The sequence below is a fragment of the Chanos chanos genome, chromosome 5 (genome assembly GCF_902362185.1).
Source record: "Chanos chanos chromosome 5, fChaCha1.1, whole genome shotgun sequence".
Classification (NCBI taxonomy): Eukaryota; Metazoa; Chordata; class Actinopteri; order Gonorynchiformes; family Chanidae; genus Chanos; species Chanos chanos.
This window is the reverse complement of record NC_044499.1, coordinates 10,167,392-10,180,452: the sequence shown is the minus strand read 5'-3', so window position 1 is coordinate 10,180,452 and position 13,061 is coordinate 10,167,392. Positions and strand designations below refer to the sequence as shown.

General features: G+C 43.8%; 1 protein-coding gene across 2 annotated transcripts; it reads right to left on the bottom strand.

Moving 5' to 3' along the window:
• Positions 1 to 805: 805 nt before the first annotated feature.
• fastk (Fas-activated serine/threonine kinase) lies at positions 806 to 9,031 on the bottom strand. 2 transcript variants are annotated; one of them, XM_030773915.1, is made up of 11 exons: positions 8,947 to 9,031; positions 8,337 to 8,435; positions 6,528 to 7,353; positions 5,506 to 5,979; positions 5,140 to 5,288; positions 4,746 to 4,962; positions 4,308 to 4,467; positions 4,098 to 4,210; positions 3,321 to 3,984; positions 2,733 to 2,847; positions 806 to 2,537 (listed from the first exon to the last, which is right to left on the bottom strand). In XM_030773915.1, exons 3-11 carry the CDS (start codon positions 7,309 to 7,311, stop codon positions 2,451 to 2,453), a joined length of 2,763 nt encoding a protein of 920 aa, XP_030629775.1. In that variant the 5' UTR covers positions 7,312 to 7,353; positions 8,337 to 8,435; positions 8,947 to 9,031; the 3' UTR covers positions 806 to 2,450. The 2 variants fall into 2 exon arrangements, with proteins under 2 accessions (XP_030629775.1, XP_030629776.1); XM_030773916.1 differs by having other exon boundaries at positions 4,098 to 4,189; positions 8,337 to 9,030.
• Between the last annotated feature and the right edge of the window lie 4,030 nt (positions 9,032 to 13,061).

Sequence of the window (13,061 nt, the reverse complement as noted above, 5' to 3'; positions counted from 1 at the left end):
AAACTGTCATGGCCACCTGATCGAGGCTATTAACATAACACAGAGGATAGTCCACTCACAACTTCGTGCTGCTAAAGTCTTTTTAAGCATGTAAAACAGTACACATCATATGTGGTGCCACTCCAGACCAAAATAATACTTAACTTATACCATTCTTTAATTATGTTTGTTGGAACTGTTTATTAAATATTTGACAAAAAAAATGCTCAGTGATGCCAGCTGTTAACAAGTTATCCACAGATTTGGGCATTTAGTCTGGCAAAATTGATGTAATGTTGCCAAAAAATCTTAAGTCAACAGAAATGGTGGATCATAGCACTTACATATTACCTACCTACATACAGAAAAAGCAAATGCATCCTTCAGTTACGATCAGACATCCTTATTTCTCTTCACTCTACACAAAACCCACAGCCATCATTTAGAGACCATGACTCATTCCAGGCAGCTCCATGAAACATCAAGGTGGTTTTCATCTGGCTGTGAGACACTCAAATAAGATTCTTCAAAGAAAATCATACCCATCTTTAGCACAACTCTCAAAACGCCTAGAATCTTTTAAACATTTTTCATAGTAATTTGCCTGATTCCAAGAATTTTAAGTATCTAAAATGCTTTTATGTTTTATTCAGTATTTCATCATGGTTATACAATCAGGCTCTGTATTATTATATCAAACTTTTTATTTAAAAAAAAAACAAACCAACTTTCAGATGTTCAGTAATCAGAAAAAAGACAGAGACGTTTTTTAATAATAGTCTTTTTATATAGACATTTTAATAGGTATATAAACAAACATTCCCATCCATTTCCCAACGTACAACCCAATACAAACATCCACTCTCATGTCTCCCTTACATTCAAACCAACTCGTCATAATAAATTATTTCTGCTTCCCAGCTCGAGCGATGGTTGGCTGTCTTGCGCAGAGCAAAGCAAACACAGACACAGCGGCAGCAGAAGGTGGGGAATTTGTTCACACTGAAACAAGATTTAACTTCTACTGCTTCAGATAAAACTAAGGTCAACATGGTTTGGAAAATCTGGACAAAGTTCACCGACTGAGCGGATAGATTCGGTCTGAAATGGCAGAGATGAAGTGGAAACGTCTACTATGGCTTGTTCATGTCAAAGTAACTTATTCAGAACTCCAAAGCCATCTCTTTAATAAAAGTGATGGGGGGGTGCTTTACAAATAACATAATAGCGTCCATATTTACTCATTTAAGAGAAGACAATGACTCTCTTGGCGACTATGAAGTAAAACAAAACGGGGAGAGCTGGGTCATACAAAATAAGGTTCCCACAATCCACTGGGTGTGCTGCTCTGCAATGTTCTATAAGACACCACTGCTGATAGATCATTTGAGAAAATATATATTTATGTATATAATCTGACTTTCAGTACAGCTGCACATTCTCCATTTAATCCACCTCCATTTAATATCCATTTAACCTACTCGGATCCAAGTACACCAGAATTATAAGACACTATCAAAAAAAACCCCCATCCAACATTTTTCAAAAAGAACTCATTTTGACCCCCAAATCATTCCAACACATCAGTTTACAGATGTGGTGATGAAGAGCAGTCCTGGCCTTGGTGTGGCTGCGTCTGTGATCATCTAATATGAACAGGTCGAATTCGGAGGATCACACCAGGAGCCTATACTTCGGACCGCATTACAAAGTACTAGTGTCATTAAATACACCAGATATCACATCTGCCTCTAACAAGGCAAACTCTCAGTCTCCGTTTCCATCCTGTCCCCAACATGCTTTACAACAGTAATGAGGGACAGAATATTTAAAAAACAAAAACAAAAACAAAACAAAAACAAACAAACAAACAAAAATAACACCACCATAAAGTAATCTCAAAAGCAGGACATCGTAGTTAACCTCCCGATTCCTTTTTCCTACACCAAATCCATGATCAAATGTACCTCAAAAGAACTCACTCTGGCCGAAATGTAAAGCCATACAATAAAGGTGCTAACGACTGTTTAATGTACAGTGATTTTACCAGGTAGTGTGTGGCCTGAAGTCATGAGCTATGGAGTAGCACTTCTAAATACAAATATGTCCAAAGATAAGGAGTCTTCATCCTTAAAAACATCTAAGAAATTACTGTAGCGGAAAGGGGCTGTATACATTCCTAAGATACAGAATCTGGAAGACATATGGTTTTAGATTTAGGCCAGAGTTTGTTTTAAATACACCCTAGCCAAGTACCAAGACACTATCTACTCCCAATAATCTTAACCTAAGTGTCCTGCAAACCAGGGCTGGTCACAATTTGTGTTTGCACACAGACAAGCTCAGTCACTCACACACACACACACACACACAAAAAACACTCTCCTTTCAAACCAAGGAAACCTCTGGAACTGTGAGACTTGTACATGCACACACTCATACAAACAAACACACACGTTGCATTTCCGCTGTCATAATGGAACCTCCAAAAGCTTTTTATGGAGGTACTGCTTCACTTCTTCTATGCCATTCAACTTCTCCAACTCCATATATGGCAACTACAAAGAAGAACAAACGATTGTAAGAGAGACAGACACAACATTTAGGCTACGATTTACGTTAAGAGTGAGCCGCTACATCAAACTGAGCTGGAGCCCACAGAAGCGTAAAGTATCACTGACATTAAGCATTCTGGGCACGTGGATATATTCACAGACGTAAGAGGAGCGGCTGAGGGGAGTGGCAGGGCTCACCTGTAAGATGATGTATCCTAGAAGTTGCAGGTGGCGGTCTCTCATTGCCCTGGAGCCCACCAGTACGTCAGAGTTGTGACAATAATGCCATTTATCATTAACTGACATTATTACCCTGTGTGTGAGGAGGAGGAGCAGACAGTCAAGAGAGATATATTGTAACAGGACAGCCCCCCCTTTTCAAACAGGACCAATACACTTTTTCTGTGTACAAGACTCCCCCATTACATGACCAGTTAGTGTTAAACCTCTCTTACTTGATCTCTTAATTCTACCACGTGAAAATGACGGAGTTATGTTTTAACCAGCTGTAGTTCTGACTTTAAGTGAGAGTTAAGTGTCGCATGTTCAAATGCTTATGTGTGAGTGAGGTGTTTACGTATTTGCTTCTTTATGAAGAAAACTGGTCCTTTTTGACTCAACAGCGATGACCACAATGTCTTGTAACATCATATGTGAAGGTGGTAAGAACGTGTCTTTATTTTTTAATCAAGACAACGATCTTTCGGTTCTAAGCAACCGTTGTTTTATGCGTTTGTTTACTCGTTTATTCATTCATTCGTTAATCTGTTGACATCTTTGACGAACCTCTTGACCTGATCTCCAGCGGCTCTCTCTGCGTCTGGGCAGTCAGACGGGTGAAGCTGAAGAGGAGAGCCGGGCACAACATTGTTCTCTCCTCCCTCGGGATATGTCACTCCCTCGTAAAAGGTCGTTATCTCACAGTCTGGTCCTGGGGTGGACCCCGCCGGGATGGCAGCACCTCCCTCGTCCTCTAAAATCTTCCCAATGGAGAACTGGAAGAGGGAGTCTGGCGGAGCTCCTGTCCCTGACCCACTGGGCCCTGCCTGGGTGAGGCAGTCTGATGGGCTGCTGAGGGTAGAGCTATCCTGGCTCTCCAGAGAGTTTTCCTTCGCCAATGTACTGTAGTAATCTGTTGCGGGGTAGTAGGGGTTGTAATCCAGTGGAACCCCCCCGTTCGGGCCTCCTCTCTGGTTGGCGGGCGCCGTCGAACGCATGTGCGGGGGCAAGAAAGCGGATTCGTCGCCTGCCCGTTTGTCCCCCCCCTCCTCCAACGGAGGCGCAAAAGGCGAAAACTTTTGGAAGTCTGAGGTGAGAACTGTAACAGAACCAGGACCCTCTGGCGATTTTGGGACGGGGCAAGGGGGCGAGCCGACCCCTATTGACATAGCCGCAGTACCGCTCCTAATGGGGAGAACACGACCTGCGGCATCAATCCACAGCAAGAAATCTGTGAATGAAAAAAAAAAAACAAAAAAAAACTTTATTTACAACATTATCAAAGGTAGAACAAAACATGTTGGTACGATAAGAAAAAAAAAAACACATAATGGAAACACGTACCTGTGTAATATCCTGGGGGCAGTACTTCATCCTGTTTGTAACCGTGTTCTCCCACAAGCTGTCTCAGGGCCTCAGCAACCAGACCCTTATAGCTGCAAGAGACGCCAATCGCTCTGTAACCAAATTAGTCCCATCTGATAACTCACTGCTAATGACTTCTATTAACCTCAGATCAGATCCCCTCACAAGAAGGCCTGACAAGACACTAACCTGTACTTGCGGTTGACTTCATCTGCGGTCAGAGCGTGGTCGAACATGAGCACTTTGTGGGTTTCCTGGAGACGTGGTCCAGTGTACTCTCTGTACTCCAGCTCCACAGCAGCATCCAGCAGGGACAAGTACCGCCTTACAATCAAAGCGTATGGACTGTCTACGAGGTCACACATATAGCAACTGATCATTAGAGAATCTTCCGCTCAGTCACTCAATTCATACAACTCAATTCATATTAGACACAGATAAAAAAAATATAATGGTATAGGCATCAAAGACCCACGATAACATTTCTAACTGACAGGAGGTCACTGTTCCTTAACTCAATAATGATAAGCGTGTCTTTGTTTGGTGCAAACTTGTCATGTGTAAGCGAATACAGTGCAGACTGAATCAGAGATGTGGTCATGCAGGAAGCTGTCTGAGGTCACTCACTGGTGACATTGCTGATGAATGAGGGGGAGAAGACGCGGTGAAGCACCAGCCCAGGGAAGTGGCCGAGCTGGAACAGGGACATGAGGATGTTGACCGTGGCCAGTGGCGAACTCAGCGCCTTCAGCTCCAGAACCATCTCCAGTTTGGAGAAAAACTGGGTCTCGTTAGCTGGCCGGTAATTCATCCGACTGAAGGGAAAGACCAACTTCTGGATCACCTGGAAAAGTGTTTGCACAGAGTTAAAACCACCCTTATTTCCTCACACATTTTCCCTCTTTTTCCCATGACATACATAAGTTTATTAATAAATAAGGTACTTTGGCAAACAGTTTATTTGTTTTCTACAGTCTACTTCCAAAATCCCCAAATATTTGTCTCTCTGCCACCCTCTTACCTTGCTGTCTAAGTATTCACCCTTCTTAACTAAAAAGTCAGCAATGGTGTCCAGTAAGCGTGTTTCTCTGAGCCGGTGGCGAGCTATATACTTGGCAATGAGGGCCATAGTATAAGGGGTGATGCTGTCCACCTTTTTGGGCAATTCCTCTGAAAGACAACAAGACAGTCACAAACAAAAACAACCACGCACCCCTGAACTCTACAAAACACAATGTAACTTATGGATATCAGTAAGAGATCAAATCCAGAATGATTTGATGAAGACAGTGCCTTAAATCAGAAAAAAAAACAGAACAACTCTGCCTTTGAAAATCTGCTTGAAATAATGGTTAAAAAAAATCAATAGACAGACTGCGTGGCTCACCTGCCAGGCTGCTGATGAACTTTTCCTGTCTGTTCTGGTAGAACAGATGCGAACTGAAGATGAGCTCCAGACTCTTGTTGCTGGCCTCTCGGGCACAGGCGGACAGCATCTCGTCCAGCAAGGCCATCTCGTGGTCGCGTACGCTGCTCACGCTGGCCAGCGTGTGCTTGACCAGCCGCAGGATCTTACGGTTGACCATCAGCTGCTCGGGCGAGGCGGCGTCGGCAGCCTGGAGGGCACGCCATTTGGTGCGGTAGTAAGAGAGAAGCAGGAACAGGGTTTGGGGATGACGTTCGCGTTCTATGTTCTTTTCCAGACCTGCTAGACAGGACTCAATCAGGGGATGCTGGCTGCTTGGATGCAACTTCATGCTGCTGCTGAAGACCATGGAAATGTCTTTCTGGTTGAACTGGGACAGACGAGCCTGGGACTCCTTCTCCAGAACCTGGACAATATGGGAGTCACTGGGCAGCCCTGGGAAATGCAGGGCCCATTAGAGAACAGATGAACAACAATACAGGGCATAAAAACAGCATGTTACGACGACCCAAGAATTATACGACAAAATGGTTTAATAAGATGTGGCTCAATAAAAGTAACACGTTCAGGACAAACTGGGTAGTAAGACGCGTCAACACATGCAATCATACGTAAGTCCACAGCATTAGAAATTACTCTTAAACTACCAACTCGAAAGCCACCTCTGAAAATAATGCGTGGTTCTGTATTATGGTTAATCTCTCCCTGCTCTCAACATGCAGCCCACTGCAAAACTGTCCCCGGCTTTCGTTTGTGACAAAACATAAAACAAGATCCACCACAGCTTCATCGTCAGAAGCAAAGTTATGCGTAATAAAATTTTGCACTAGAAAAAATACGTTTTATGGCAACAGAAAAAAAAAAAAAAGGAACACAACCACAAAGATGCACAATCATCATCCGACAATGTCAGTATTTGGAGGACTGAACATTTGTGCTACTGTGATCATAGCAACAATAAGCTGTGTGCCAACGAAACTCACCGAGTGCGGCCACAGCATAGAGGCAATTGACAATGCTGAAGTTGTCAAACTTGGCACAGTCATTGACAATGGCGTCACACAGTGTCTGGAAATCCAGATGATCCAGAATCTGTCGAGAGGCATTTTCTCCTGATCCTCCGCCTGGGGATGCAGGCAGGGTCCCTTCTGAAGTCCCTCCCCCACCCCCACCTCCACCTGCCCCCCCAGCCTGCTGTGACAGCAGGAGCTGGCCGATCTTCTGCAGTGCGATGGGATAGTGGTTGTGAGATATTTTCCCGGGGTTCTGGGTGACCCAGCGAAGCACCTCATCCACGCTGTGTGACCTGTCAATCAGCCGCTTCATGGTGAAGAAGGTGTCGTAACTCATCTTCTCGTGGATGAAGTTCCAGGTCTTCTTCTTGCTGTGGTGCATGTGGGCGTGAGGCTGGTAATGGGGCGGCGGCAGATGAGGAGGCTGGGGGTGTGAGTGATAATGCTGGTGAGCCTGGTAGTGCGGCCGGTGGCCGTCTAGACGACCCTGGTAGATGGGGGGGTAAGTCTGTGGTGGCTGGACGTGAGGGTGGTGATGTGGTAACGAATGATGGTGGTTCTCCATGATGGGTGGCCCACCTCCTACCAGGCCCACTCGGCGACCTGGTTTACCCCCTCCACCGCTGTACAGGCGTGTGGCATACATCCCGGTGAGGATGCCTGAATCCAGAATGCTTTGCAGGCAGGATGGCAGGAGGGGCAAGGAGAATCTGCCGTGGGTTAAGAGGCCCAGTCGAGAGGGCAACCACAGCATGATATAGAGATTGCTTCAACACTGAGGTCCAAGACGCTACACCTAAAATGAAAATGTCAAATTACCTTAGCAGAAATCAAATTCATGGGTTAGGACAGATTTGCCATTAAGTTTTGCTGAAGCCGCTCCCTCAATTCATTCAGCCCCCTCCCTCCCCTCCTACACAAGCACATATATATTTGCTGTAATTCCTAACAGGGCCATCTGAACAAAGCAGCAGAGTGCATGAGCAAAGAATCACATTACAACAGCGTATTTCAGTAGCACTAAATATGTGCTACATGAAGGGTACCAGATTATATATGTAACTTGACCAAGCATAGCCTGATCTGAGGCTAATTCTTCCTAAGGAGAGGAATGAGGTTGAGCAATGAGGACATCACTCTGATCTCAACCAGAACCTTTCCTCAAAAGTACCGCAGATAGCTAAATCCCAAACCCATATGGGTAAGAGCCTAGGCCTGAAATGACCAAATTAAAGATTAAAATAATAAAGAAAGATTTAAGTCATAAAGATAAGCACAAAGCTCTGACTGTCGTTCAGTCATGGTGGCATAAGGCCTCTGAAGAAGTCTGAACATGCCTTGTTTATATGGACATGCAAGACACCAATGGTCCATTGTGTAGAGTTAGGCATCGCAGATCACTAAGTCTTGAAGGAGTACCTTCAAGATCATTTGATAAACTGATATGTTAAGTGGTCAAAATCTAACGACTTTGCCATGGAGCTAGTGCTTCCTTGATGTGATTTTCTATCATAAGCGGCTTAAATTAACTCTGCACCACAATAAGTATGTACCTAACCTAACGTAAGGTTAACAGCAAGCTGCTGGCTAACCTAAAGTAGCTTTGCTGTTATACGTTATGCTAGTTAGCTAAGCTATCTGATCACCTTTCTCCTTGACACCATATAAATATCATTAATTTGCAAACGAAGGGTTTTAGTCCAGATACAGTAATAACTCAAACGCAAAACCGTGGAGTACACGTAATAAAAGCATAAGTTAAAACCGTATTTTACTTACATATTTGACAGGAACGCGGAAGGGTTCTCTGGAGTATAAAGCAGCAAGAGTTTCTGGTCACTGACAGTCCCAGATACAAATTTGTGACCCCTAAGCCAGCTATGATATACCGGAACGAAACATTAAAACAATATTCACAACCTTGGCTAAAAGAAATATTTTTCATGTCACATCATATCTCTGTAACGTATGTCTCAGCCTGCCAGATAACATTTTGCTCGATGCAGGCCCGGAAGAATTGCAAAGTTACCATGCTAACTAACTAGTAAGCTAGGTAAGCACATTCACTAGCTAAACTGGTTCGCTACCTAGCATGGTTGCCTGCTCGGTCAGCCCAGCTTCTAAGTTTTAGCCCACGTAATAGCCACCCACAAAGGAAATATCTGCATCTGCTGTCCCCGACTCAAGTGAATATTATCGTTACGTTTCACACAACAAACACAATTCTGGCCAGTTAGCATAGTCCGGCTAAAGGAGAGTATGCTGAAATCCGAACATTCAACATTGGGCCTCACGAATTTCTACTCGGATTTCCCACTCCACTGCCTCAAAATGAACTTGCTCAATTTGACCGATGCAATTTCTCTGACCAAACCACTGTGAAACCTACATACATCTTGGAGCATCGTCGCTCTGAGAACCTGGCAAGATTTACATGTGCATCACAATCACCGATCTACGGCCTTGCGCCCCCTTCCCTGATGACAGTCATCGTACGCCGCCCCGGTGTCTACCATCTTCCCGACAAACAAGGTTGGGAGCACATGTCTGTCCAGCAAGTTGCTAACCCAACAGTCAATCTACAAAGTCTCCAATAGGAGGGAAGAAATAACGTTGCCCTCTGACAAATTACAGAACCTCTGTTAACATCAGTTAACCAATCAAACTGTGGCTAATTTGGGTGGGATCCTATAAATTTGTTCCTTTACTTTTTTTATACTTCGATAACGTCCAACTTCTGTACACCTTATAACTGTCATTCATCGCTCAGAAAGAAGTCCCGCAGTCGTCAAGTTTAGTAGACTGTAGATGTTGTCTCCTCTGCATTCACAGTTTAACATTTATAAAAAAGGATTATCATCGCAAGCAATGCACCAGCCCAGTCTTCTCCAACACACTCGTTCTTCTATCTCATTCAGATGCTTGACAGTTCCACCCCAGCTACGACGGGTGAGAAGATTTAACGAGTCGGTGCACTGGGCAAAATGTTTACAATATGGCTGCACTGCTTCAAATTCAAAGAACGTGTTTGTCAGAAGTTAGGAGGGAATCGTTGCTGAATCAGCACGGGCGTTTCTGTACTGGTGAAGTCCGATGCGATACTCTCTTTTTATCATTATTTAAAAGGGTTATCAAATGAATTTCCTTTTGCACTGTGTAACCCCCCCCTCTCTCCCTGCATGGCAATCCCTACGGAGGAGACACGTCCTGGAGAATGTCATGTTAAATGTGGAGTGCACTGAGAGCAAATCTACTATCTACGATGCACTAGCAAACGTCCCAACTTCGGGTTGACGGAGTTTTTACTGTCTGCCAAGAAAAATCCATTACAATAAATTAGATTCAAAATAAGATGTTATCGTGGTAATCAAAATGTAAAGGAGTCTATTGTAATGTATCTTACATTTTTTCACGCTCTGTCCTATAAGCAGGTTGTGTTGATACAAGATTTTTTTCGTCCCAACCATTCTCAAAAATACAGAAGAGTTAAAATTAAACTTTTGCGCAGTGTTGAGCTATATAACTGTATAAAACGTGTCTTTCATGCGTTGGGTATGTAATCATGTATCGAGATTCGTATTGTATCAGTCATAGACGGGTCATTCCGTGCCAAATCAGACAGAATCCAGGAGAGGCGGGTGCAGTACCGTCTCAGATTTTGTTCAGAGTTTATCTATATAATGTTTGGGTCCCAAAGGTAAGGCCTGTAAAATATTTTTGTTCAATTCCAATGTTTTTATATTTTTTGGCCCTTGATATTTTATGATTTTTACACTCTCAAAAACGCCTTATCTGGGAAGCCATGTTTGGGCATTAATATCTTGAAAAGTATTATTCCCAGCGTCACCAAACTTTGAAGGATGGAAAACAAACACGTTCTCAGTGTTTCGCCGCCTTTCGCCCTATGAGCGCTGGGATGGCACCAGCACCCCCCGCGACCCTAATCAGGATAAGCGGTTTAGATAATGAGTGAGTGAGAGAATAGAATATCTTAATTGTCATTGAACAAGTACAATTGTCGATGCACCAGAACAACAAGACTATTTTTGCAACTTCCGTACTCAATGCTATAGATAGACGATAAATAGGAAAAAACAAACAAACAAACAAACAAAAACAGAATAACAAATAAGATAAAGTAGCAATAAGTAGTAATTAAGAAAAGTAATGAACAGTGGGAACAGTTTGAACAGTGTCCAGCAGTGATGAATAGTGCATTAGCTCAGTTGTGCAATAATAAGTAATAACAGTGTAAACAGTATGCACAGTATAAACAGTGTATTACAGTATAAACAGTGACCAGCAGTGTTATAGTGCAAACAAGAAAAAGCTCAAATGTGCAATGCAGCAACAAAACCAAAACAGAGATGTAGATATAGAGTCTTCATAACACCCAATGTGAGTGAATATATTAGTCCCTGTCACAGCAGCTGTTACTGTGTTGTAGATACAGATATTGAACACAATATCCAGTCAGTAACACAGAATGGATGAGAGGGAGTAGAGCCCTGAGTACCGTGTAGTTTATTTGGTGGCAAAGCACAGTATGTGCATGTATGTGAGGTCAGTTGTGTCTGTCAATTTCAGGGGATGACAGACAGATTATGGGGGGTACTTGGTAGACTGATTCAGAGCAGTTACAGCTCTGGAGAAAAGCTATTTCTTAGTCTGAAAGTGCGGGTGTAGAAGGCCTTATAACATCTGCCAGATGGTAGGAGTTCAAACAGTTGATGGCATGGGTGTGTGGAGTCTTTGCAGATGCTGGTGGCTTTCCTGAGGCAGCGTGAGCTGTAGATGTCCTCCAGGGCTGGGAGCTGTATCCCAATGATCTTCTGTGTGCTGGAGACAACCTGCTGAAGAGCTTTCCTATCAGCTGCTGTGCAGCTGAGATACCACGCAGAAATGCAGTATGTTAGGATGCGCTCTATGGTGCATCGATAGAAAGTCACCAGCGTTTGTAGGGACCGACCAGCTTTCTTCAGCATACTCAGGAAAAACAAGCGTTGCTGTGCTTTCTTGATCAGTGCGGTGGTGTTAGTGGACCTTGTGAGATCTTCTGCGATGTGAATGCCCAGAAACCTGAAACTGGACACTCTTTCCACTCTCCCCGTTGATGAAGACTGGAGCATGCTAGTCATCCCTCGACCTTCCTAAGTTGATGTTTAGCTTTTTGGTCTTTGCTGTATTAAGGGACAAGTTGTTCTCTGAGCACCAGCTCAGTAGGTTCTGCATCTCTGCTCTGTAAGCTGATTCATTACTGCTGGGGTTCAGCCCAATCACCGTTGTGTCATCTGCAAACTTGATGATGGTGTTAGAGGCAAATGCAGGAACACAACGGTGTGTGAAGAGGGAGTAGAGCATGGGGCTCAGTACACATTCTTGTGGTGTGCCAGTGCTCAGTTGTAGTGGAGGACAGGTGGGGGCCTAGTCTCACCACCTGAGGATGCTCTGACAGGAATACCAAGATCCAGTTGCATAGTGAAGAGCTGAGGCTTAGCTGGTGGAGTTTGGAGGTGAGCTGGGGATGACAGTACTGAAAAGCTGTAGTCCACAAATAGCATCCTCACATATGTGCCCTGTCTCTCCAGGTGAGTCAGGACAGTCTGAAGAGCCAGAGAGATGGTGTCCTCTATGGATTTGTTACCTCTGTAAGTGAATTGGTGTGAGTCCAGTGAGGCTGGGGCGATGGCTTTTATGTGGGAGAGGACCTAGGAAGTATACCATGCGGGTAAAGCCATCCTTTGAATTTCCCGGATAGTCCAGAGTGGTCGATGGATTTCAGCCAATGGTTCAGCTATGTGCTGGTAACTTGGATGGACGCTGCATCCGTCAAAGAACTGTCGAACACTTTGCATAGGCTTTTTCTCCGTGATGGTTGGGATGGTTGTATCTGCAATACTGAACTGGAATCTGGTTACCCTTGTTCTCCCTGACCTCTCTGATGAGTGACCTCTCTGTGAGACCACTCCCGTGTGTTCCAAACATCCTGAGATGCCACTTTTTGGACCGATGTGTTGATGAAGCTGTTCTTTAAGAAGAAGCTACAGAGACGGTTGGAAATGACCCTTAAGAAGATCTTGGCTTCCACATTCAGCAGGGAGATGATTTGGAACTGATCAGTCTGCTTGGGGTTCTCCTCCTTTGGGATCCAAACACCTCCGGCAACTCTCCAGTGGTCTGGAATCTTGCCCCTTCTCCAGATTACTGTAGGTCATTCATACAAGCTGTATTCTTTACCATCAGGACCCCATTATAGAAAAAGGCATTAACTGTGATAGATGCTATATCCAGTGGAGTGGTTATATGTTATTATCCCGTATTTAAAAAAGAATAAGATACTCAATAAAAAATTCAAATAACTTGAAAAGGATGTGAAATGTAGCAAATTATGAACTAGAAATTACATGTGATGACAACTATTATCCTTTAAACACATCCAGCCTTTTATGTGGAAACACATTTAGATACTCCCGATGGAGCTTGAAAAGGTCATTTAGGATATCA